The 27,575-nt window shown below is 37.1% G+C and overlaps 1 protein-coding gene across 5 annotated transcripts in view; it reads right to left on the bottom strand.

Moving 5' to 3' along the window:
* The window catches only part of ELMO1 (engulfment and cell motility 1), a 517,404-nt gene that overhangs the window by 138,150 nt on the left and 351,679 nt on the right, over positions 1-27,575 (bottom strand). For all 5 annotated transcript variants that reach the window (XM_004676859.2, XM_012720936.1, XM_012720934.1 and 2 more), the window contains one exon: positions 8,395-8,531. In XM_004676859.2, the coding sequence (XP_004676916.1) occupies positions 8,395-8,531 (137 nt within the window). The remainder of the gene's footprint in view (positions 1-8,394; positions 8,532-27,575) is intronic.

Below are 27,575 nucleotides of genomic sequence, written 5' to 3' on the forward strand. Positions count from 1 at the left end.
AAATGAGATCTCTAAGCCAGACTCTGAATATGAAGGAATCAACAATTGGTATATTTCTACCAGATTTATCCAAAATTATTCATGATACTCTCTAATGGTAAATATATTTTTTTAAAGATTTATTTATTTGTTCATACAGAACTGGGGTACAGACCAGAGGCTCAGGGGCAGCGAGAGGCTTCACCGGAAACAGAGTGGGAGCAGAACAGGCAGATCTACGAAGTACACTGCTGAGGGGAGGAGCAGGCGGGTCAGGAGAGGTCTGCCACGCCATGTGGTCACCTCCGGGGCAGGCAGGAATTGAACTCATGAGGAAGTGGCTTTAGCCTCTCAGTGCTGTGCTTTAACCCGTTGCGCCACCAGAGAGGGCCTGGTAAATATTTTTAAATGCACTAGTATCAGATAATACTGAGAAAGTGAAACATGTTAGCAGTGTTTTCAGGTAATTAAACCTAACAGCACATCTTTACAGATTTGAAACATGTTTAACCATTAAACATCTTAACCATTTCTTATTGAATTTATGAACAGGGTCAAACAAATCTAATTCTTTCCAAATGACTTAGGGTCCTCATAGACTCTCCCTTCATAAGGAGATATGACCAGGCTATTAATCGTTTTACCCCAGAATGGTACTACGGAATGGACCACTTTGTGGTCATCCCTATGTTTCTTAATAAAAGTGTACAGGTCCTGTGTAGCTGTGAACTCTGAGATATACAGTGATGTGTTCTGTAAGCTAATTGCTACATCTGAAAGAGAAGCTAAGCCACTGAGTCACCTGTAGGATTGTACAGGGTGATACAAAGTCTAATTTTGAGGATCTAATCTTGGGAAATACCATTATTACTATTATCACCACCACTAGTTTACAGAGGAGTAAAGAATGATAGCTCAAGGAAATGTTTAAGGACACAATCCTGATGAAGGGTCATGATAAATAGCCCCTCAAAACTTTCAGTCTTTCATCTTCTCCACCTTGTGCTGTCAAAGTGGAAAGGGGGAGAAAGTATGTACCAAGTGAAAACTGGTTCTCAGAGGAACAAAAATATAATCTTACTCTTTTCATGTATAAAGCATGCATATATACATAGCACTTAAACTGATAACATATATTTATGCAATATATTTGCATAAATAAAATTTCAGAATAAAGTGTTGAAAATAATTGCTTAGGAGGGTATTAATGCGAAAGATTTTGAGAAATACACTGCTTTAAATCATATTGACCCCTCCCCCTTGTCTTGGTCAGGCCCAGCTTACTCATAAACAATATATTTCTTTTTAGAAAGTTTACATACTAGAATCTATGTAAAAGATGTCTCTTGAAAAAAATAAGTATGGGCTCTCCCTGGTGGCACAATGGGTTAAAGCACCGCATTAAGAAGCTCTCCAAAGCCACTGCAGCACCAGTGGATCCCCAGCAGGGAGTTGACCCACATGGCATGGCAGATCTCTCCTGACCCACCCGCTGCTACCCTCAGCAGGTTACTTTATCAATCTGCCTGTTATGATCCCCACTCTATCTCTGGTGAATCCTCTCACCCACCACATGTCTGGCCTGTACCTCAGTTCTGTAAGCATAAATAAATAAATCTTTAAAACAAAAAGATAAAAAGAAGTATAAGTCAGTCTTTTGAAGTCTTTCAAATGTCTGTAGATAGCGTAATTAACATCAATGAGGACTATAAGAGACATGCCTTGATTATTGTCCAACCTAAAATGACAAATTTCATGAAAAAAGGTTTACCTTAAGTGAATGATTTAAAGCATGCAATTACACACACACACAGTTGCTACCTATCCAATAGTAAACACACACATGTAATACATTTGCTTCTAGAGAAATGCTTATCTTCTTACTGCCAAATTTCAACCCTTTGTACAACATGACCAGGCTTTTGAGCAAATACTGAAAAATGGATAAACTCATTGTACATTAGGGCTCTTTAAAAGACTTCTCCTCTATTTAAATATTCATGTTTCAATTATAACATACACCTACTTTATTAGTCACACCAGGCCCTGTTCAGATCAATAACAGGGGCACTAGATGGAATTCTAATGAAGATAAACAACGCAGAGTCCTTCCCAGCTTCCCCTGGGCACTGACATACAAAGCCTCCTTTCACAACTGGCTGCAAGATATTTTACAGTCACCTGCCTCATGCAAATAAGAAGATTCATGTTTATTCATGTTTAGAGTCACAGACCACCTTTCATTCCCTAGGCCAGCTCAGCTAACCAAAAGAGCGCCGTCTGCTCCATTATGAAGTAAGCTGGCCTAGGAAGTGGACTTGTGAATATAAAATTGCTCCCTTAGAAGCATTCACACAAAGTCAGTAAGCTGCAAGCAGTCTGAGGAGTGAGCATATCTCCTTTTCTAATCCATGTGTTTGTTGCCGCTAAGCTTTCACTCTCTTCTATACCATGCCAGAATCCATTAGATGTGACTTGTTAGTAGTTATTTTCCATGGATAGTCTTCCAGGGGACTTCTCAGGATACTTTCTCTGTCCTCTGCTCCAATTCCTTTCCAATCGCGATTTTTCTCCCACTGATTCAGATGAAGCTCTTAGCTTAGCCAGGAGCAGCTGTGGCTTTGTTTGATGGGCCTGGGTTCTCCCGTGCAATCTCTCCTATTTTAAGGAACACTTTCTCATCTGCCAGCCTGAGATCCTAACCTCTATTGTGTGTGTTTTGCTTATTATGCCACTGAATGATGCTTTAAAATAGTGCCTTTTGCTGCACAGTGACATTTTTCAAATCACTAGTTACTTTCACCTTTTTAATTTGAAAGCATGGTAGCTACTTGATCTTGTTTTCTAATTATCAATTTTGATAGCATCTAAAGTAACACCAGTGCTATGAATGAGTATTTTGTTCTAGGAGGTTCAATCATCCCAAAAGAGGTATGGGTAACTAAAATTGCTTGAGAGGCTTTATCAGGTGAGAATTGTCGGAGGGGTCTGTTGATTTTAAGGCTGCTCCCCAGGGCTAGTCATATGGAAAACCAAGGTGCTTTATAAATTCATTTGGAGGAAGATCCCAGCAACAACCATGAACTTTTCAGCTTAAAGTCTACTCCTGGCAAAGTTAAATGAGTTAGTTTATTCAACAAAAGGTTTTTCTGGTTTTGTTTTTCAATTTATTTGAATTGTATTGTTTTGGTTTACATAACATTGGTTTACAATGCTATATGATTTACAGATAAAGATTCACACTTATTTAAATGTCTGTCACCATACTACATCCACTACCATAGCACCCATAATCCTCCCCTGCAGTCCATTAGGACCTCCCCATCCTTTGTTTCTACTCTTATCCCTTCTGGTGGCATTAATTTTGCAGCCAGATTTCTATGATTTGTTTTGGTTTAACTTTGTCTGATCTTTTGTTTTGTTTCTTTATATTCCACAGATGAGTAAAATCATCCGTTATTTATCTTTCTCATTCTGATATGCTTCACTTAGCATAATCCTCTCAAGTTCTGTACATGTTTCATCTTTTTTTATAACTGATTAATATTCCATTGTATATTTACCACATCCTCTTAATCCACTCATCTGTAACTGGGCACTTGGGTTGTTTCTATATAAGTCGGAACAAATAAAGAAACAACATGAAGCTTTTCCTTTTTTTTAAAACACATCATGGCCTTAAAAGGCTTAGTTTGAAAAGGGCAATGTACTAAATTTTTATAGACATGATTTATCTTATTACATGTAAAAAGAACACATTACAAATGCATATAACATTTTACTTCCTCAAAGAATTTTTATATTTATTACTTCAAATTAATACCATTCTGCATAAGAGAGGATGATGGGATACTGATATGCAACTAAAAAAAGATTTTCAGGCTTAGATTTCCCAGACAAAACCAGGACTGGATTTTGCAGACCAACACTAATTCATCAGTGCACACAATTTGTATTAGTTGGTGATATGTGTTAAATGTAAGCTGACAGTAATTCAGTGAAAATTATTTGCCTTTAGTGATCAAATTGTCTTAAGAAAAATATTCATTGATAATTTTGGCTACCCCAAAAACAGAACTGGAATGTGCTGCATTTGGGGACTGGGATAATGGAGGGGGGCTTCAAAAGCCCCTCAGGTGAGTCATATTACAAACTAAGAAACACTACTATACCCACATATATTTTCATGTATATACCCTTGCCAGGATCTTTAAGGTGCAGCAGGCAGCCAAAAGCTTTCGGTGGAAGTCTCATACCTGTTTACTTCCCTATTTAAAAACGAGGGCTTCAAAGAAATGACTATAAGGCCACGTGTGTGCTGAGGTATCCAGCTGCAGTTAGGTTTCTCTAAAACCCATAAAAATGAATAAAGCATGCTCTAAAATATTGGTAATAAAAGGCAAAAACAGAATTCAAACTCAATGGTCTGAATCAATGGATTATTCTGCAGAGATTGCTATATTGAGAAACTGAAAAGTATTTTTCAAAGCATAAATATTTTAATCACTCTATAATTTTACTTCTCTTATATAAATAATAATAAAAAAAAATCTCCTCTGCTGCTTCCCTAGTCTAGAGCAACAGGAAGACTGCTGCCATTCCAAATACTCACTTCGAGCAGAAGCATTATCAACCCAGCACTAAATTGTCCACAAGTAGTATCTGTTCCGAGCAAAGTAGGTTCATAGAAAAGATGCCTGGTTTAACTGGAAATGAGTTTTATTTATTGGTCAAAACAAAAATTTGGATGGCTATAGCTTCTCTAGTGATGAGGTAAATAAGGTAGCTGACTAAGACTTTCTTACAGAACCCTGGGTCTCAGTTCAACAAATAAACTTTCTATGCTTCTGTTTCTTTTAAGCTATCTCTGAAGTTAAGTTTGGATAAACTCAGGGAACAAGACAAATCTTACATTTACTAGTAACTCCAAATTCAGATTTGTCCCTAATTTCAATCTCTCTGCTACCAAGTTAGTAACAAAAAGAAAAGTGATCTGATTTAAATTTTAACTCATCCTTTTTTTAATTTATTATCTGGTAAGACAGCAGAGGCTGATAGTTAGGCATCAGGGAAAAAATCCAAAAGACATTCTTCAAACTCAACTAAAGACACTCACACAGGGCTCTTCTCTTTTGTAAAGGTAAATGGAGGCAGAACAGAGATAAAAGTAAAGAGACATAATTATATATGTTTGTGCATATATATATATATACATACACACATATACGCACATATATATGTGTATATGTATGTGTGTGTATATGTGTGTACATATGTATACACATATATATATTTATACACGCTATACATGCGCACACACACAGTATTTGAGCAACTGCTAGCAGAATTCTATCATTGGTATTGTGCTAGTCTACTAGTTAATAGAAGAACAAAAATGTCATCTGACAATTTTTCATTAATTTAAATTGATACATATGTCTACAAACTTAATATGTCTTCATATTACACATTACAGTAGGCAGAATAATCCCCAGAACCTTTGAATACATTACCTTCTATGGGGAAAAAGGAATAATTTAGGTTGCGGGTAGACTTGAGGTTACTTAACAGCTAAAATTAAATGCTTTAAGGAAATATGTCCTGGCTCATGCTGGTGGCCCAGGGGAGTGAGAGGGGCTCTTTAAAGTGAAAGATGGAGGCAAAAGAAGGATCAGAACAATGAGATTTGATGTGAAAGGGCTGAACTTGTGGTTGCTGTTTTGAAGATGGACAAGTGGGCCAGATACTAAGTAAAACAGCTGGTTTCCTGAACTTGGAAAGAACAGAAGAAATGGATTCTCTTCTTAGATGCTTCAGCAGGATATACCTTCACTGACATGATTTAAGCCTAGGAAGACTAGTTGTTCCTTTATGAACTATGGAAATGTGAGAAAATTAATTTGCATTATTTAAGTCACCTCATTTGTAATCTTTGTTACAGAGGCATTAGAGAATAATACTCACGTGATTAAGTATACAATTATGATATTCTTTTGGTTACAAAAGTAAGAGGGTCACAGTACTGAACAGAAAAAAGCAAAAGTAATAATGTCTCATGTAGAACATTAAATCCCTTGTCCTCCCCATAGCTGACCCTCTGATATACACATTTAAGGGGCAGATTTCTGGGACATGGGGTAGGACCCTCTGCTTCTAGGCCCCCAGTTGTCTGTCCACAGCCATAAACTGCCACTCCTAGTTGGCAGCAATTTGTGAGGACAGATGCTAGTTTATGATCTATTAGATAATGCAACAAGAGAGCACTAGGGTCATATAAGACACTATACTCAAAACCTGGCTCTTAGATCTTGCTATAGAGTGCATTTGCCACTATATAAGTCAACAGTGAAGAAAAGTTTCAGAATGTCACTTTAGGGAACTTGCTGACATTTCAGGATCTCCCCCTGTGTGGGCAGGATATCACTGCCACCAACCTGAACACATGGCCATGAAGAACCATAGGACCAGAGAGCCATGCTCACTTCCCTCCACCAGCTCTGCTTACCTCCTTCAGACAAATACTTCTGACTTCCTTAGTTAACAACACATTCCTGGAGCTTCACATCATAAACTTAAATCATAGAGGATTTAAATTTGTAAGTTCCTTTGTAGGAATTTTATGACATTTTTCCATACTGTGTACAGATCAACAACAATATCTACATCATACTTAATTATAAAAATGCAGATTTCTGGAACTGAGGACAAGAAGGATCAATGAGATCCTCTCAGAAAGCAAGTGGACAACTGATGCCACTCTAAGCTCAAAGCTCAAAGCCTGTCTGGTGTGGTCTTCTCTTGGGGACGAGGTAGCACAAAGAAACACAAAAACTGCAGTCTCTAAAGGATTAAATTAATAGGAGGCAAGGTGGTCATAATCATTTAAGAGATAATTGATTTACTCTCTACTTTTTCTTGGCTTGACTGTATAAAGGTCTCCATGTCCTTTCCTCCTCTCTCCCAGGGATGATTTGCACCTGAATCTCAAAGTCACTCATAATTGCACTGAGTACACTCAAGAGGCCACTATTATAATCACAAGGGAATTAATGGACTTCTTCCCTCCATTTCCTTTCCTGAATTATGCTTTTATAAAGCATGGCTGATCCTTTGCAGCTGTAGATTGCAGCTTCCAGATCAGTGTTCTAGAGTGGGTCATCCATGGGATCTATGCCAATGATTCCATAGATGGCCCATGCTGAGATAGCATAGAATATGTCTGCTAAAATTGCAGTTAAGCACCTTATTCTGGTGAGACAGTGAGACCTGGGAATGAGCAGCATTTCCTTCACCTGGTTTTCTTTCTTTTCAGCCAATATTGTCTCAAGATATCAACCAGAAATATGGTAGAAAAGGATTAGAGGTAAATTCCAAGGAAGGGTGGCAAGGAAGCAAATATCAAGAACATCAGTAAGAATATCAAATATAGCAGGAAGGTGGATAGTATTGTACCCCAAGCCCAAGCATCTGGAGGCCAACACGGTGACTGTGAAGCCATACCTTTCTATTTGTATAAACTTAAGTACCTAGATCAGGTCAGGGAGTACCCTAGATCTAGGTGATGGGGTTATCCAATACCCAGCTCAGTAGCAAATTACAATAGCAGTAGGAAAATAAAATTAGAGTGGCAAATTAGAAGTATTATAAGCCATGATATATTTGTCCCCACCCTCAGTTATTTATTGTCTTTATTGCCAACAAGGTGTTTATCTCAGGATAAACATTGTATTTATCTTGAAAAGTACACTGGATGCCTCCACTTCCTCTGAGTTGGTCAATACTGTTCTCTTCACTTAATATTCACTCACAGACAGAAATGAGTTTATCACACTCTTAAAGAAAATCAAAGGAGACTTCAGTTCAAAGAATCAAAGGCTTATTATAAAATAAGAAATACTCCCTGTATACATAGTCAACTCCTTAAACTACATCTTGCATTTTAATAATAAAAAAAAAAACTTTCTGATCATCTCAACATAACTAAAATCCTCAAAAAAGAAAATCCAAGTGACCTAAACAGAGCAGCCTTCCCAATTTCAGTCTCTCATCGCTAGTTACTTGCAGTGATGGGAAGGCATTTTCTCAATAGATGTTGCAATAACCAGGCATCACAGGCCAAAATCATGTCAGGGAAAATTTCATCTGGACAATATTTCTAAAGAAAGGGTCTCAGCTAAGTAAGCCAAAAGGAAAAAAGCTCTCTAAACTTAAACCTAGAAGTGAGAACATCACTGACATACAGCTTTATGATTACATAGGTAGGTCATTCTTTTTACATTCTCAAAACAACCCAAAATCATAGCCATCATCATTCTCTCAACCTACCATCTGTCTTCCTGCACACAGCCCAGGCACCATGCTCACGGAGACTCCTTTGGGGACAAAGAATCTCTCTCTCCACTAGATTCACCTTACCTTGTTGAAGTCTTCAGAAGTTGCCCTCATTTCCTTCCATGTCTTATTCAAAAGCTGGATACAAATGCAGAAAAACTCCTCAAAAGATCTTTCATGGGTGAAGAACATTGGGTGGAAGTCATTGCAGGTCTCACTAGCTGGAAGAAAGAAAGAAAATGAGAGATTAAGTCTGAAAAGTGAAATGAGAGGACACTGCCAACGCAGATGCTCCAGAGAAAACTGGCAAGAGGCATAATTTGGTTTAAACAACAATGGCAAAAAGACAGCTTGTAGAAGCAACCAATCGTCCCTAAGATTTTGAAGTTTAAGGTGAGAAGGTCAGATATACCCTTAGCCACATTCTTGACTGAAAAAGTAAGATGCTAAACCACCCCAGGACATGACCCATACAACTTTATTCCATGACCCTTGGGATTTGGGCATTGTATATGCCCTCTTGACTTTAAAAACATTACAAAGGGGCTCTCCCTGGTAGCACAATGGGTTAAAGCACCACATTATGAAGCTCTCTGAAGCAAAGCAGCACAAGTTCGATCCCCGGCTGGCCAGGGAGCTGATCCACATGGTGCGACAGACCTCTTCTGACCCTTCCACTGCTTCCCTCAGCAGTGTATTTCATCAGTCGGCCTATTCTGCTACCCAGTATTTCTCAGGTGAATCCTCTCACTGCTCCTGCACCTCTGGCCTCTACCCAAGTTTTGTAAGCATAAATAAATAAATCTTTTAAAAAAAATTTACAAAAATTGCCCTCTCAATCAAAGGTCCCTCACCAACCTTTATTGTCCCTTTCTGGCAGGAGATGAGCCTTCCTGAATGCACGATTAATTGCAACTTTGAAAACAGCATTCTTTATTATTTCTCTAGAGGGCTCTTCTCCCTCCTAAGGCATTAAGTGGGGGACATTTGAGCTCACCAACCATCTGATGCCATTAACCATTTGTTTTACACTCCCAGACACAGATGGCTGCATGTCACAGCAACCCAAATGTTGAGGGTACAACATGTGAGCCTTCCAGTGCAGTGTCCTTGGGCAGGCCTTGTGCTCTGAGCTCAAGGTACAGTCAATTCACATCCTCTTCTCAGACTAGTGTGCCAGCCTTTCCCTTCTTTCTAGTTATATCAAGCTAACATTTTTATAGTCCTTTTACATCTTATTTAATGTTTATTGTGTCACTTATGCTCATTTATTATGCAGGCTCTTGGAGCCTAACCAATGAAGTTTATGACACCTAGCAACAGAAACCTAGTTAAAAAAAATCTTATTATATTATCACTGTAAACTGATAATATACAGTGAAGGAATTTTTCTAAAGAACAAGTCATCTTCAAGACCCCAAGTGTTGGAAATTCAAGTCCTGGAGGCCCAGGAAAGAGAAGGAAGGGGCAGAACTGGAACAAGGTTTACAGTAGAGGCCATCTGTACTTAGGGAGAGCCTGGCATTCACCCTGTGGTGATCCCACTTAAAGTAAACCCTCTGGTACAAGCTCCTGGCCAGTGAACCCATATAAATATCAGGGGACATGGTGATCGGATCTGATCTGGTAGGATCACAAGCAATTATATGCCAACCATGTCTATCTTCAAACTTTACGAATACAGTCAACTCTGGGCCTTTGAAACAATTTCAACAAACAAAAAAAAGTGCTTTGAATTGGTGAAGCTCATTCTCTTTGAAGGGTGCAACTTGATACTGATATGAAGATTCAAGATCTGTGAATGTGATTTTCTTGCAGACAAGACAAGGGTAAGCAGCAATGTGCAGTACTGTAGAAAGAGTTTGGTTTTGGAGGCATATTTGGGTTTAAGTCCGCATCATGCCAATTAAGAGCATATCACTTCACCTTTCTGATTCTCATTTCTTTCCTTTTTTAAAGATTTATTTATTTAAGCATATAGAACTAGGGTATAGGCCAGAGGTATGGTGGGTGAAAGGAGTCACCAGAGACAGAGTGGGGAACAGAACAGGCAAATGTACTAAAACACACTGCCTAGGGGAGCAGAGGGCAGGTTAGGAAAGGTCTGCAGCTCCATGTGGGTCAGCTCCCTGGCTGGGGAACCAACTCCTGCTATAGTGGCTTCTGAGAGCTTCATAGTGTGGAGTTTTAACCCTTTGTGCCACCAGGGAGAGTCCTGATTTTCATTTCTTAATGAAAAAATGGAAATTAAATCTTTTCTGCCTTTCCAGAGGTTTGGAGAGGATCAGAAGACATGACTCATGGGGAAAGTTTATGTAAATAGGTGATGGTAATAATGGATTTTGTGCCAACATTCTGGTTCTAAGAACATGGGTTGCTCTTTGATTTTCCCAATTCCTAGTCAAAGCTGTCTGCATCTCAGAAATTAGGTAAGAGTACACTGAGTAATCCCAGTCTATGTTAATGGCAAAGAAATAGTGAAAATGAACTTCTGACCTGAGATGCAAAGCTATTTTAGGGACTTGGAACAAAAACAGGAGAATTGTGTATTTGCTGCCCTGGGCATTGAGCTGTCAGTTTCACTTTCATAAGCACTGAAGCCAATGACATTTACAAGCCTATGAATCATTTGAAAATAATACTGCCACCGAAAAACTTATTATTGATCACATTATCACAGTATCTTTTTTTCCAGGCTAGCGTGAGTATACGTGTACTTTATGCCTTAAAAATTTTATGGGATTATTGGAGCTGAGCTAACCAAACAAAACTGAGATCAAGTCCTGCTCTACCTTGGGTGAAGTGGAAAGGAAGCAACATCCCAATAACAGAGAGTATGAGCAGTCCCAACTTCTGAGGTGTCACCTGTAACTTTTTTGACTTTAATGATGGTGCAAAAACACTACACATTCACTAGAAACCATATTTTGATCAAATTTTGAATTCTGACCATTAGTTGCACTCCATATAAAACACTTTTGTGATGCTGGCAGTGACAGTGAGCTGCAAATCCCAGTCATGCAATTGTGAGGGTAAACAAACTATCCTGTACAGTGTACTCCACTGCCAGATTTGTTTGGATATTGTATTTTGTATTTTCACAACTCATGATGTTTAGGCCCATCTGTGTCTGCAATTTTCAGTGTTATTATAAAATAAAAGGCTTTGTGTTACATAATGTTACTCAACTGTAGGACGATAGAAGTATCCTAAGCATATTTAAAGCAAGTTATGCTTGGCTCTAATATTTAGCAGGTTAGGTGTATTAAATGCACTTTTTACATAAGATACTTTAAATTTACAACAGGTTTATAGGGATATAATCTCATCATAAGTAGAATATGTGCATTTGTTAGAAGTATCTGATGTGCCAAGGTCTCTACATGTGTTAGCCTCTCAATTCAGGAGGTAGGTGCTTATACTCATTTTACTTATGAGCAAGTAAATCTAGTAAACCTGGAGAAATTAAATCTACCAACATAAGGGTTTTTTTTCCCAATGTGTCCCCAAGTAAACATTTGAAACCTATAGCTTAGTTAGCTTACTTGATCTAGCAGAAAGCTTCCTGACTTAGTTAACATCAAGAGCTCAGGGCATTTTCTTGAGGTTGTTGCTTTGAAAATTAACTTCTCCACCCATTCCTGTAAGTCTCCTTGCACTTTTCCTTGCACAATCTTGACCTCAGTGTAGTGGGGCTCATAGTAAATGCAGAGCCAGCATCTGCTGATGGACAGTGCCTGGCTTTGTGAACATAAGTACCAGCAATGACCATATGAATTCCACCGACTACCTGTCAGGCACGGGATCTATATTACTGACACTTATTCTACAATACTTGAGGAAGATGTCATCTATTTCTTGTAATCTATTTCTTGTATTTTTTCAAGATAGTCTGTTTCTGCACTACATCAAGTTTCCCTAGGAGAGTCAGTCCATGGGGAAGAGTGCATTTGAATGCATTTATTTCACTTAGTTCTAGAAACAAAGAAGTTGGGTCACATGTTAACAGAACCCCAATTTTATTCCTTGTAACAATGTGCCCACATAAAAAAATTACAATACAATGGTTACAATCAGACAGATCTATACTCAAAGATCCAGTTTGATGCTCCATTGCATGCTATTTAACCTTCGACAATTAAACTACCCAAAACTATTTCTGTAAAATATATAATCATGTAACAATTACAAACCACATATTAGCTTATGTGTATAGAGGGTGTAGTAAAGTCTCTGGCACATGGTGTAGGCATAATAAGTAGTGGCTGTTAGATAGCATTCTTATATACTATACTATATAGTATACTATATAGTTTCTTTTTTTTAAGATTTATTTATCTATGCACACAGAACTGGGGTATAGGCAAGAGGTTCAGGGATGCTGAGAGAGTTCACCAGAAACAGAATGGAGGGAAGAAACAGGCAGACTGTGAAGTACACTGTTGAGGGGAGCAGCAGGCAAAGCAGGAGAAGTCCTCCAAGCCATGTAGGTCACCTTCCTGATTGGGGATCGAGCTCGTGCTCAGGCAGTTATGGCTAGTTTCGAGTGCTGTGCTTTAAACCAATGAGAAACTGGGGAGGGACCTATATAGTTTCTTAAAGGTTCTAGAAAAACTGGAAATACAATGAAGGAAAGAAAAGTCTGGTAAATGGTCTTTGAGAGCCTACCAACATGAAAGAGTGTTCACCAACTGTTCATGTTGATCATATAAAAAAACATATGGAAGCATTTAGATGCCAAAGATAAAAGTCCACATGTGAAAGGTACATGTACATATCAGTAATGACATATCAGCATTGTTTCTAGAGAAAACAGCTCCTGGACAGGAAGCTTTAATATGAGGTGAGCCTTGATTGCAGCTCTTACAAAGTAGGTGATACAAATCCTTCCTCATGAGTAAGAAGGATATATACTACTAGCAATTTCCTGATATTGTAGGGGGTGAAGTACAGCCATGTTCCATATTAATGATGTCTCAGTCAGTGATGGACCTTTTATACCATAATGGTCTTCAAGTTCCTGTTGCCTAGAGACAAGGTAACCATCATAACTTTGCTTCATCACAACATCATAGAGCTTTGCACCATAAGTTGCCTGTTCACCAGGTCACTTGATACCATCTGTTCCTTTTATTTTTTTTTAATTTAATCTCCTTTGTTTTGTTCACCATGGCGCCTAGGGACACAAAATCTGCTACTACCATTGCATTTACACAAAACAAAATTGTCCAAGAGGCATTTCTTAGAATGTATACTTGCTATTAAGCAATGCATGATGTATCTAGCAGAGAATGGGTCTTGATACAGAGTAAGTGTAAGTTCCTATCCTCTCTGCAAACCTCCAAGTAATATCAAAGTCCGTGAGCTTTTCATGAGATGGTAATTAAAGAAATCTTGACAGTGGTATATTTAAGAAGTGTAAGAAAAAGTGAAATAGTTTCAGGTTTGAGGACCTAACTCATAAAGTAAATGCACTAGGGTACAGTAAACTCCCAAGTCCATGAGGGAGGAAAGGATGGAAAAGAGGTGAACATGTAAATAAGGATTTGGAGAAAGTAATCTATTTTCCTTTATATTTTTTGTGTTTTGAAACCAGAGGCTTACATGAATAAAGAAAGTTGAGACAAGATGGCTATTGTTTGCAGTGAGATAAAGTCAGAATATCTTTACTGCAGGAATGATTTGAAAAAAAAAAAAAAAACCAACTGACTAGCAGTCATGTCTGTGTTTCGACTCATGAGGAGCCAGTACTGGAAATAAAATTTAAATATTGACATCATGATAAATAAAGGTGGTAGGAAGTTTATAATGTAAAAATGGTACTAGCTAGCAATTACTGAACCTTGTGCTGGGCACTCATCTAAGAGCTCTACCCACCTTATTATTCTGTATCTTGATGACAATAAAGATACCTTTATCCCTATTTCACTGATGAGAAAACTGAGGAATGGTCAAAGTTAAGTATTCTGTAGTGACAGGGCAAAAATCAAACTAGTATCCTCTTCCCAGAACCAGTGTTTTCAGTCTCCATATGAGGGATGCCTACCACTGCCCCTGACTTCTTCAAAAGATTCATCCTTTGTAGTAAGGAATGTAAAAAGAACACATAGTTACTTGACATGTGTTGGGAAGAGAGGCATTTCCCCCTTCCCCTCTAGGTTCTTCTTGGGGTGGCAGAATAAGCAAATGAATACCAGATAGTAGAAAAGTAAAACAAATTTAATTACATACTTATGGAGAATCTACATACTTGCAGATTGCAAGGTCAGTGAGGTGAAATGTTGGTACATATCCCAAGCTAAGCAATGGGGTAGAACACTGGGGCTTCAAAGAGAGAGGGTGGTGACTCATGTGATGAAGGCTAGATGCACTGTAACGGTCTGCCAGATAGAGAGGTTTCTCTAATAAAAAGGTTATTCTGTAGAAGGAACATACCTCAACATGATAAAAGTCATATATGACAAACCCATAGCCAATATTATCCTCAAAGGAAAAAAGGTGAAAAAGCCTTTCCTTTGAGATCAGGAGCAAGACAAAGGTTTCACTATCACCACCTCTCTTCAACATAACATTGGAAGTTCTAACCAGAGCAATAAGACAGGAAAAAGACATACAAGGAATCCAAATGGGGAAAGAAGAGTAAAACTGTCCTTATTTGCAGACATTATGTTAATTTCCACAGAGAAACTAATCAAAATCATCAACCAGTTTAGCAAGGTAGCAGGATATAAAATCAACACACAAAAATCAGAGACCTTACATACGCAAACAACCAATAAGAAGAATAATCCCCTTTTCAATTAAAACAAAAAGAATCAAATACCTGGGAATCAGCCTAATAAAAGAAGTACAAAAAATACAAGAAGTCACCATGAAATGGAAAGACATCCCCTGCTCATGGATCAGGAGAATTAACATCATCAAAATGGCCATCCTACCAAAAGCGATATAAAGATTTAATGCCATCCCAATAAAAGTCTCAATGACATTCTTCAAAGAAATAGAACAAATGTTGATGAGATTCATCTGGAACAACAAAAGACCTCGAACAGCCAAAACTCTCATGACTAAGAAGAAAGAGAACGGAGGCATCACAATCCCAAATGTCAAGCTATATTACAAAGCCATAATAATCAAAATTGCATGGTACTGGAACAAGAACAGGCATACAAACCAGTGAATATGAATAGAAAACCCATATATGTAAACCCACAGGTTTATGGGCAGCTAATCTTTGAAAAAGGAGCAAAGAAGATACAATGGAACAAAGAAAGTTTGTTCAAAAATGGTGCTTGGAAAACTGGGAAGCTACATGCAAAAAAAAAAAAAATATACACTTCAGCGACATCTTTGAAGATACAGCACCCAATGTAACTATAGTGAAGGCAAGGATGCAAGGATAAATAGATGGAACTACATCAAGAGCTTCTGTACAGCAAAAGAGACATTACAAAAAACAAACAGATATCCCACTGACTGGGAAAAAATTTTTCTCACACAAAACTAACAATAAAGGTTTGATCACAAAGATATACAAAGAACTGATGAAACTCAACAAAAATAAAGTAAGCAACCCCATCAAAAATGGGCAGAAGATCTAAAAAGACACTTCTCCAAAGAGGAAATGCAGATGGCCAACAAGCATATGAAAAAATGTTCAACATCACTCATAATAAGGGAGAAACAAATTAAAACCACAATGAGATACCACCTCACCCAAGTGAGAATGGCACATTTTCAAACAACTAGCAACAACAAATGTTGGTGAGGATGTGGAGAAAGAGGAATGCTCCTGCACTGCTGCTGGGAATGCAAACGAGTACAACCACTATGGCAAACTATTTGGAGGTTCCTCAAACTGCTTACCGTGAAGTTTCCATATGACCCAGCAGTCCCACTCCTAGGTATCTGCCCAAAAGACACAAAAACACTGATTTAAAACGATACCTGCACCCCCATGTTTATTGCTGCTTTATTTACAGTTGGAAAGACATGGAAACAGCCCGAATGCCCAAAAGTGGATGACTGGATTAAAAAGATGTGGTACATCTACACAATGGAATATTACTCAGTAATCAAAAATAAATAAATAAACATATGCCTTTTGCAGCAACATGGATGGAGCTGGAAAAAAATCACACTTAGTGAAATAAACCAGAAAGAAAAGGAAAAATACCAGATGGTTTCACTAATAGCAGGAGTATAACCAGGTGAGAAAATAATAATAATAATGAACAGCTATATAGCAGAGACATTTTATGTGGTGGACAGGGGAATGGGATCAAAAACAGAGGGGAGGGGAGGGAAGTGCACTGGACTATGGTAATGGCACATTGATGATTTAGTGATGGGAAGCCTACAGGGATTACAACTGAGATGGAAAAGGCACAAAATGATGTAAAAAAACAAAAAACAAAAAACAAAAACAAAAACAAAAACTATTATATTATTTATTTTTAAAAAGGTTATTCTGGTTAAAAAATTAATCTAGGCAATTCCTTTAACAAGCATTCTTCTAGATAGGTAAGGGATTGGTAAATATTCTAATGAGCTATGACAAAGTGACATTTCATGGGAAAGCCTGAAAAAACACGGTGGTCTATTTTTCACATGACATATGAAAGAATGAAAAGAATTTGATGTACTTTGAGATTTATGACACCTTGCTTTAAGGATGTCCCTGAATTAAAAGAAAGGATGAAATATTAAGTATTAATTTATTTTTCCTCTAAAACATTCAAGTTGTAGATATTTAAGATTAAGAATTATTGAGCACAAGGGCCCTTCCAGATTAGCTGATCTGTTTTTTTCTCTCATCTCTTAAGGCAGATGACTGAGGAAGGCCAAATGACTCATGCAAGAGTTTATAAGGACAGAAAGGAAGCAAAGATGCTGGGAGCCAGACTGTCAGGACTTACATCCTGGTTCTATCATGTACTAGAGCTGCCTGAGCAAATCATTGTTATCTGTGCTTTCATAGGTCTTCTCATCTACAAACTTGGGACAATAATAGTAGAACCTTCATCAGGCCATTTTGAGGAGGAAATGGAAACAGTGATACAAGAAGAAAGCTCAATGCAAATTTGAGTGTAGTGCAAATTATGATGCTCATTTTATATCAAATGCACCCTGTTCCATGCCATCCCATTTATAAAAGTGAGCTCATATCAGTTTAAGTCTCAACAACAGATCCCTAATTTAGATGTTTAAACAAACTAAAACAATCAACACTAGTAATAAAACCTAATTGCTTCTAAGAAAAATAAAAACATTAGGGGAAAACTATTGAATTTGTAGGTGATGATTTTATAAATGAAAATTTAGAGAGAAACATTCAATGAGTTAAAAATAGTATGACTATTTAAAAAATCAAATTGTTTCTAGGCACATTATTTTTTAACACAATGAGATTCTGCTTTATAAAAAAGAATTAACTCAGTGATATCTTAAATCTGGAATATTAAGGTATTTTCAAGGCTGAGGGTAAAACAGATCTTGTTAATTCGCCTTCATCTAATTTATTTATAAATAGGCCAGTTGGAAGCAGTTAAAAACTACATATGTATGCTTCAGAAATAAAAATAAGAATGTGTACATTTAAGTAGCACTTTGCCTTCCAAGAAGATTTTTTTCTAGTTCCCTTTGGATAATGTGAGTTGAGGTCTGTGTCCTTACTGGAATTTCAACAACAAGAACAAAAAAAAAAAAAAAAAAAGAGCTGCTGCTTCAGTGTAGTGAGCAAACCATGAAAGATAAGTACAGAGAACAAGGTGGTAATATTGCCCATGACCTTGAGAAGGTTATCTGACTTCCCTGGGCTCCAGGTTTTTTATCTATAAATGAGATGGGCTGGTGAACTAATTCTAGTAGTCAACACTTCTAAGGCTATTCAGCCCCTACCCCACACACACACACCCGATAAGGTACTTTTCAACTCCCTGATGTATGTCAATAATTATAGAGTTTGGAAACTGTCTCTGAACTTTATTTCATGAATTATTATTTCTTGGAATGATGGGATGGCTACACATTTCATTGAGGGTGTTAAAGCATTATAGTGGCATTTGACAGGTTTCAAAAATGTTTGATGAGTTAGTATTTACTTGTCTTTTGTTAGAAAATTGTTAGTTGTTTTGACAGCCTTTCAACCTATTAATATCACCTAACACTGACCATTATATAAGAAAATTACTTGACTAAGGATAAAATGAGAGACAATACAGGCAAATGCACATAATTTCTGCTCTTTCATGAGAATTTTCTATGATAAGTAAAATTTGCAGGTGCTGAAAAGCTCTGCTCCATGCTTTCTATGACCCCTATTATGCTGAGAGACACTATGAAACATTTGCAAATGGTTAGAAGGATATAGACATGCAGGAGTCACAGGACAAATTCTGAATATTTTTACAACAAAATCTGAGGTATTTCACCTGCAACAGTGTATGGAAATGGTGCCAATTTGAAGGAGAGATAAGCATTACACTAATACAAAGGACATATTGTTTTAAAATTATGAACTATAGGAAGAAAAAGATAAATCACTTATACAAAACATCTAATACATAAAATCTGCCAGAGAGATTGTTAGATCTAACTTTTATCTATAGCACAGAAATTGAAATTATAACTACTTGTGGTTCTAATGTCAGTCTGTATATTATATTTATGAATTCTCATATGCAAATGTATATTTATACCATTATACCTGTGCAGAAAATCTTAACCTGTGGCCTTTGATTTTTCTATTTTTAGATCTGGTATTCTTCAAAGGCTTGACTTGAGAGAGTGGTGCTGTGTGGGAAGATGTTAAAAGTTCATGGCTTTTGTAGGTGGAAGAGGTGAAAAGAGGAGAATGAGGGCAAAGAACTTCAAATTCCTCCATGGCTTCTGAGTTTCACCAATGTAGGCTACCAACCTGCTATTTCAGGACAGAAGATCAGAGACTTCAAACCTGCTCAGCTCCTCCCAATTCCTAAAATCTGATTTAAATATAACTCCACATATTCTTTTCTATCATGCCTAAAAATAGAAAGCAATCTACACTGAAAAGACATATTGTAAGTATTCCAATGCTTTTTTTTTTTAACCAATATTATGGGCCTTTTTTAAGGATATGGAGAGAAAAGAAATACTGATGAGTCTGAGGGCTGAAAATCAGATTCATAATTTTGAGGTGAATGAAGATTTCTTGAACAGTATAGAAAACCATTAACCATAAAAATGGTTTTATTGGCTTATCATGAAATCAAGAATTTATGTAAATTAAAAGATACAAGATGACACCTTCAGTGTAAGAAGACATGTGACACAATCTGAAAAAGAACTGGTATTGTTGATATCAAGTACTCCTTTAAGTCAACAAGAAAAAGGCAGGCAACCCAATAGAACAATGAGCAAAATAGAACGGCATTCCAAAAAACAGGATATTTAAGAGACCATTAATTAAATGAAAAGGTGCTCAGATATTTTAGTCAAAAGGAAAATGCAAATTTAAGCAACAATGAGATACTTGTAAACATGAGAGTGACTACAATAAAGAGATGAAAAATGCTAAGTGTTGATAAGACTATGAAACAATAGATTTTCATACAGTGTTGATGGGTATACAAATTGGTACAATTGCTTTGAAAAACAGTTTAGCAGTATTCATTATATTTAAAATATTCCTGCCACATGATACAACTATTTTACCAAAAGACAGAAACTCAACAGAAATGCATACATGTATCCCAAAAGAAATATATATGAATGTTCAGAGCAGAATGCTCACAAGAGCATTTAATGTATCCTGTAGAAGCATAATTACTACAAAATGAAATTTTTGTATTTGATATACAGTAACATGCATTAAAACATAAACAAGAAGAGTTCTCTACAAAAAAGAACATACCACATGCCACATGATCCTGTTTATTGAGTACTCAAAACAGGCAAAATGTACCTATAGCAGTGGGAATAGGGTGTTATTCTTTTGGAGAGAAAAAAAATTGGGGTATCCAAATAGATCTCTGATAGTTGTATAACACTCTATAGCCCACTCTAGGTAGTAGCTATATGAATGGCTTGTGGTTGAATTGTGCTGTCTTCTTAAAATAAAATATGCTTTTGTGCATTTAAGTTACACTTGTATAAAAAGTTAATTTAAAAAATGGAACATAAGCTTTTCAGCTGAATTAGAAGGGACAATGGCATTTTAGACTATAAAACTATTGCATATGACTAGGCAGACTTTCCAGGGGTAGTGTGTTTGCTTACCCTGCTCATTACTTCTGGAACTAGCGATTACTATTTGACATAGTCAGGCTTACTGGCTAAATAAAAACATAATTTGTCCAATCAGGCATCCTAGCCCAATTACCTGAGTAGTACTAGATTCTAAAGTTGGGCAGGGATACCCCTTCACACCTGGGCTTTATTTCATCTGTTGGATGGGCAAGACTCTAAGTGCATGTTGTCTTTTGTAATGGGGATCCTGACCTCACAAAGACAGATGCTGATGGAAAAGTTACAGTAACTTTGACTCATGGTCCATGAACTCTAAGAAAAAGAAAATCTTTTAAATGATTCCCCTCCTTCCTCTCTCCCTCAATTTCTTCACCCATTCATTTGCAACCCCTTTCTTATTTCCCTCCTTCATTCCCTCCCCTCTCTTTCCCTCCTTCCCTCCCTTTCTTCCTTACCAATGTATACACATGCTCATTTATCCATTTGTCCATCCATCTAAATAGCAAGGTGATCAAGAACATGACCCTGGAACCAGTCTGCCTGAGTTTGGATCCTAATTCTGCCAATCATTATGTACATGACCTTGAACTCATGAGTAAGGATGAGATGAAGCAAAAGATGAGATTAAGGAAGCTGTCATCAGCTCATCTAATGCTTTGTAAACTACAATGGGGAGTATGGATTGTATTCCACTTGCACTAGGAAGTAATTAAAGAGGTTAAATAAGATCACAATTGAGTAATAACTTTCCATCTCTTATCTTACTCTGCCTTTTGTGTCTTTTTAATGGAATTAAAAATCAGATAGGGGCCCTCCCTGGTGGTGCAACGGGCTAATGCACAGCACTGCAAGCTAGCTGCAGTCGCTTCAGTGAGAATTCGATCCCCAGCCCCAGAGGTGATCCACATGGCACAGCAGATCTCTCCTGTCTTCTCCAGTGCTCCCCTCATTAGTGTACTTTGTCAACCTGCCTGTTCTGTTCCCCACTTTCTCTGGTGAATCCTCTCACTGCTGTTGCACCTCTGGCCTGTATCCCAGTTCTGTCTGCATAAATAAATAAATATTTTAAATAAATAAACAAAAGTCAGATAATTTGAGAGTTCCTGGTATTCAGAAGTCCATTTATTTGATCTTTCAGAGTATTGAGGACAAGAGGTGAACCATACTGAAAGGTTAGGAAGGTTAGCTCTATAGCTAGGACTGGGCTAGAATTCTTTTGCACCTTAACTATCTGACCCCAACCAGGTATTGTGATGTCTCTAAGACTATGTTATGGTGACCATACCTAATAACTTATAGAAATGAGTAAAGATATAGTGAAAAGATTCCCGTAGAACATTTAATCATACTGTCTGACATATAATAAGCACTCAGAACATATTAGTCCTGAAATATGCTAAATACAAATATGATGGGAAATTTCTTCCCCCATCTCAAACTTGAATTTAATAAAAGGTTTATTAGCTTTCAATGAAATCTTTACTGTAACCTCCCTCCATGAAGTTATCATGGTCTTCTGAAAAGTACTTGAACAAGATCCACAATATCTTCTTGTACAATGTTTAACCAAAAGAAAAATATGGACAGAAATTATAGTAAATTAAGGTTTCTGATAAGAATGAGCTTAGTGACCCCTGTAAAATTGTTTATAATTTAAAAAAAAAGGCGTTGCTGAATACTCAGTATTTGCTTTTTTCCTTTGTCTTATAACTGAAACAACCAAGATTTATAGGAAAATGGATTCTTGACACCTTATCTGTTAACAAAATGATCATTTTGGGATCTACATACAAGTCTGTGAAATAGCTCTTCTTGGCTCAAAGAGAACTAACAAACATGAATAAAAAATATTCTGGAAGGGAATATCAAGTTTATGGTGTGAGTTAGCAACAGCAGAAAATAAAGTTCAAAGCATAACTCTCTTGTTAAATATATTTATCTACCTTTCAGTGTAGTGTCCCTCGAGCCCTGGGAGATTACAGTGGAAGATCAGGGAAGAGGAAATATACACTTGGGTGGTAAATAGTCCAAGACAGGGCAAAGGAGAGGATATTAAAGAAGTGATTTCTGCATGCCCTTGTTAAAATTTCCTTTATAAGGAAAATGATTCTGAGAAGTGGCATATTAAAAGGCTGTCATCCAGCAAATTTAGCATGGATATAAATAATTGCCTGTCCAACCATGTGAGATGGGCTCTGGAGGGTTATGTTGGGATAGAGGCAGATTAATGAGCAGCTGGAATGTGCCTGACTGAAGACACAGTAAGAACTATGTGTCCATCATGTGACCACAGATTGCACCTCAACAGGGCTAGGGAGTTAGCAGAGGGGTCTAAAAATAAGTAAATAATATGAATCCATGTTGAGGATTGCTCATCATATCCATTTTTTCATATCTTCTGTACTTAGTAAATGATGCCCCTTAAAAACTCAGTTATTATCTGGAGCTAGGAGGAACACAAATACTTATTCATAAGGGCTTTCAAGACTTCCCAGTCTGACCCCAAGCTACTATTTCTTTTTGTTTTTTTTTACAAGATTTTATTTTTATTTATTTTTGCATAGAAGAACTGGGGGGGTAAGCGAGGGCTATCGGGGAGAGGGGGTTCACATGAGACAGAGTGTAGAACAGAACAGGCAGATCTACTGAACTACACCGCTGAAGGGAGCAGCAGGCAAGACTGGAGAGGTCTGCCATGCCCGCTGGGTCAGCTCCCTGACCAGGGATCAAACTCAGGCCATTGCAGTGATAATGCTGAGACTTAACACCTAGGCCACCAGGAAGGGACCACAAGCTACTATTTCTAACTTTTCTCTGACACATCACTGAAACCTAAAATTCATCATTTCCAGCTCTTAACCCAATAAGCCACCACTGCTTTTGTCTCACAGGTTGTACTCTTGGGTTCCCCTCTTCATGGGTTCCCCCTAGTAGTCCAACGCCCTCCCTTTCCCAAAGGCACTTCATTCAAGTTTTCCCCAACTTGCTTTCTGTTGTGCTTCCACAGATCTTTAATTTTCTCTATTTGTTTATATTTATGCTCATGATCATAAGTATGTCAAAAACAGAAACATTGGATTTAGTAATTTCAGCATTCTCTGGGGTTTTCATATGCTAGTCTTTCAGAACACATACTCATTTCCCTTCCCTTGCTCGTTTTTCTTCTCATGTCTTCAGTACAAGCTTTTTTTATTTTTTAGCCACAGTTTTCATTATATCACACTCCACACACTGATTATAGGGCAGGATGAGGGGTGTCCCCTCTCCCAAACATTTTTACAACACACATCACAGTGATCTCATGGGATAAGGACACTTTGAGAGGCTCCATACACAAACTCCAGCCACTGCAGCCCAACTTGCAATATGACCCTTTGGTCCTTTCTTTCCCAAGCTTCTGAAACCCAAATGAAAGTTTTCTTTAAAAAAAAAAAAAAAGAATATTTTAAAGAAAACAAGTGCATGACACATAGTCAATAGAAAAGAAAAACGAATCTGATTATGTGTCTAAAATACAAGACATAAGCCTCCTCTGTAGACCAACTGCCAACCTAGTCCCTGACAGGGCGACTCCCTTCACCATTTGGCACCACTCTGTCCAATCACCACATGCCTCTTAGAGCAGGAGCTCTTGCTTACTGCTCATCTCAGGGCCTTTTCAGAACTGTCACAAGAAACATATGGCCTTCAGGATTGCATAAAGGTGTTAATAATGTGTTTACCCAGGGGGTAAAATTAAAGAGACATCGTGGATCACACTTTTGCCTGTGTGGGATTTAAGAGGATGGCAATTTATACCCACAAACATAAAAAGAGTTAAAACCCTAAAATCGTTGCCTCTATATCACTCCAATCAGTCCTTTTAAACAGGGGGTCATGACAGGAGCACAACACTCTCCTGCCAGGCTGGGTGATGAGGAGAAAGTGTGAGGCACTTTGGTATTATGAACAGAACACCAGGCCCAAAAAGCATATCCCTAAGCATGATGATAATAATTTAGGAAAAGGTCAAGCTTCACACAAGCACTTGACTGAGATTTACCAGAAAAAGAGAACACTAAAGGATAAGACATTAAATATCAAACGAGTCACAGCTGGCTGGAAAACTGAAAAGGACATAATCTGTATAACAAGACACTTGGGGGAATTTATTTCAGCAAATTAAAAGAGCAATCTAGAAAGATGAGTTATTTACTTAAGAATATTGCAATGACCATGTATCAAAAACAATACTAAACTCCTTGTAAGTATGTTCTTGCTTAATCCTTATAACTGTTTTGTGAGATAGGTGCAGCTGTTATCATCCCTGCAGTACAGATAAGAAAACCAAGACCCAGAAAAGCTATGTGGCTCAGAGAGCTAACAGATAACCAAGACAGCGTGCAACTCCATTGTGGGTCCAGAGGCCTTGTTACTATGACACTCTCAGTGGACAGCAAATCTCTCTATGAAATATTTTTAAGACAATATTTTCTAGAACACTTATATTCTACAGTCTAAAAATAAATCTAACCCCATGTCTTTCTTCTCTGAGCCACTATTTTAATAAAACCTTGATCTTCCTAACTAAGGTAATTCTTGGATGTGCAATTCTTGCAATTGGTAAGATAACATTGTATTTTCTGATTAATCTATGGCAGACATGTATTCTCATAGAAATGTTACTGTTCTTTTAAAATAAAAGTTTGTTTGTTCTACTCTAACTAAATATTCTGTGTAAATCCCATATCTTTGAAAAATAAGATAGAGGTCAGTAATTGAAAAAATAAAATAATCTTTGACTACAATGATATATCAGTATCTTCACAGTGAAACTTACACAATTCACTGAATCAAAAACAGAATGATGGATATTGAAAGAAATTGCCCAGAGTTAAGATGTTACCTGTTAAATTTTTTCTCAAAGAAGTTTGCTCAAGGTTCTGAAAGTTGCCTTCAAAACAAGTGTGAGAGAGAAAGGATGACTATTAAAAGTTTGACAGATCATTAAAATTGTTTCTGTTTTAATGCCTGGTGAAAAAATTCATTTGTATATTTTTAATTTCAGGAATATTTTATTTGTTCATTGGTTTAATAAGCTCTTTTCTTAACAAACAAAACTCTAATGCATCTCCATCAATGCAAGGTTAATATCCTATAAGATCAAGAAATCAAGGCACCTTCATATACTGCTGATGGGAAATTTTGGACTGGTCCAGCCTCAATGGGAAGCAGTGAAAGGGCTTGCTTAAATATTAAAAGTAGAGGGGCTTTTCTGGTGGTGCAGGGATTAAGTCATAACATTGTCAAGCTATGGCCAGCCACTGCAGCATGAGTTTGATCCCTGGCCAAGGAGCTGACCCATATGGTGCAGCAGACGTCTCCTGTCTTGCCCACTGCTCACCTCAGCAATGTATTTCAGTAGATCCACCTGTTCTGCTCCTCACTCTATCTCTGGTGAATCCTCTAATCCCTTGCACTTTACTCCAGCTCTTATATGAATAAATAAATAAATCTTAAAAAAATACTAAAAGTAGAAGTACCATATAATTCAACAATTCCACTTTTAAGTAGCCCCCTGAAAGAGCAAAAAAATACATTAATTAAAGGGGATATATGTATTCTTATGATCAGTAAAGCACTGTTTATAATAGTCAAATTATGAAAACAACCTAACAGCCCAATAACAGATGAGTGGATAAAAATGAAATGTTCCTATTTGTGACAACATAAATGGAAATGGAGGGGATTATGCTAAGTGAAATATTCAGGTATGAGCAATACAGATACCAAATGATTTCACTCATGTGGAATATAAAGAAATAAAATAAAATAAAGGAATGGAAGTTAAAACATAACCATAGAACTGAGGCTTGAATGGGGATAGGGTAGAGCAAAGGGAAATAAAAAGTAGAAGGGATCCAGTGGACTATGGAAGAAGATTATAGGTGTAGTGATTGTGAGTGTGGTGTGGTAATACACAGCTGAAGTGTGAACTTATATCTCTAAATCATATGTAGTGTTTTAAACCAATATTACCTCAATGAAAATAATATGATTTTAAATGAAAGAATGAATGTGTGGACTCTGGGAGGAAAATGATAATCTAACCAATCTATTTTTTTGTCAATTGTATAGTGTTCCATATATACCAGTTACTATTCTTAGTGAGTTACAAATTATTAAGAGATTAAATTTCACGTAAGAACTACAAATGAACAAGACATGATTCCCATCTTCATTTCATTGCTGAGGAAACCTATGCAAAGCGAGAATAAGTGACTTGCTTGAGGTCACACAGCCAGAGAAAGGCAAAATCTATATGAAAGCATAGAAGCAATCAGACTGCAGAGGCAGGACTCTGAACTGAATAGGTGTGTAATCACTATATCAGATGTCTTTTTGCCAGACTATGTAGTTGCTGTCATAGCTTCCCTAACCATTACAAGAGGAGGTGATAATAACCTGCCCAGAGGTCACATACATATCCATGAGTTTGACAGGCATCTTAGATTTTAGATTTTCTCATCAATACATAGCTAAATTATATCAATTCCATTCAAACAATTTCATGCACTCTGACTTTTTCAAAGAGAGACTTTGTTAGAACTCTATTTCACAGAAACAACTTCAAATAAAAAGAGCACGCACATACACAAAAGCAGGTGCTAGTGTTTCAGTGGTACTTGGGGAAAATAAATTTGAGTAGAATTGGCTTATTCACTAAGGTGCACTCCCAGAATGTTTCTCATTTTCTTGAATATACAGATGTCCTAGATGTGACCTTGCAGTTGATAAAAAATATTTTCACTATTGAAAACCACTAATAAAATTAGCTTTAAGCTTTTGCTACTGCTTCAATGAGACTATTTTTTTCAATTCTATACTGCACTGCAGACTAATTTATATTCTAACAGATAAAACATTGTTTTTTTGTTCCTGATCCCTTATGATGGACAAATATACATGGATTTTTGCTTTTGAAATATGCGTTTATAAAAATTGAGTCTTGAATTGATGGATAAGTTTTTTTTTATTAAAAAGTTTATTTTTACATC

Source organism: Condylura cristata, unplaced genomic scaffold (genome assembly GCF_000260355.1).
Source record: "Condylura cristata isolate star-nosed mole 26May11 unplaced genomic scaffold, ConCri1.0 scaffold00005, whole genome shotgun sequence".
Taxonomy (NCBI): Eukaryota; Metazoa; Chordata; class Mammalia; order Eulipotyphla; family Talpidae; genus Condylura; species Condylura cristata.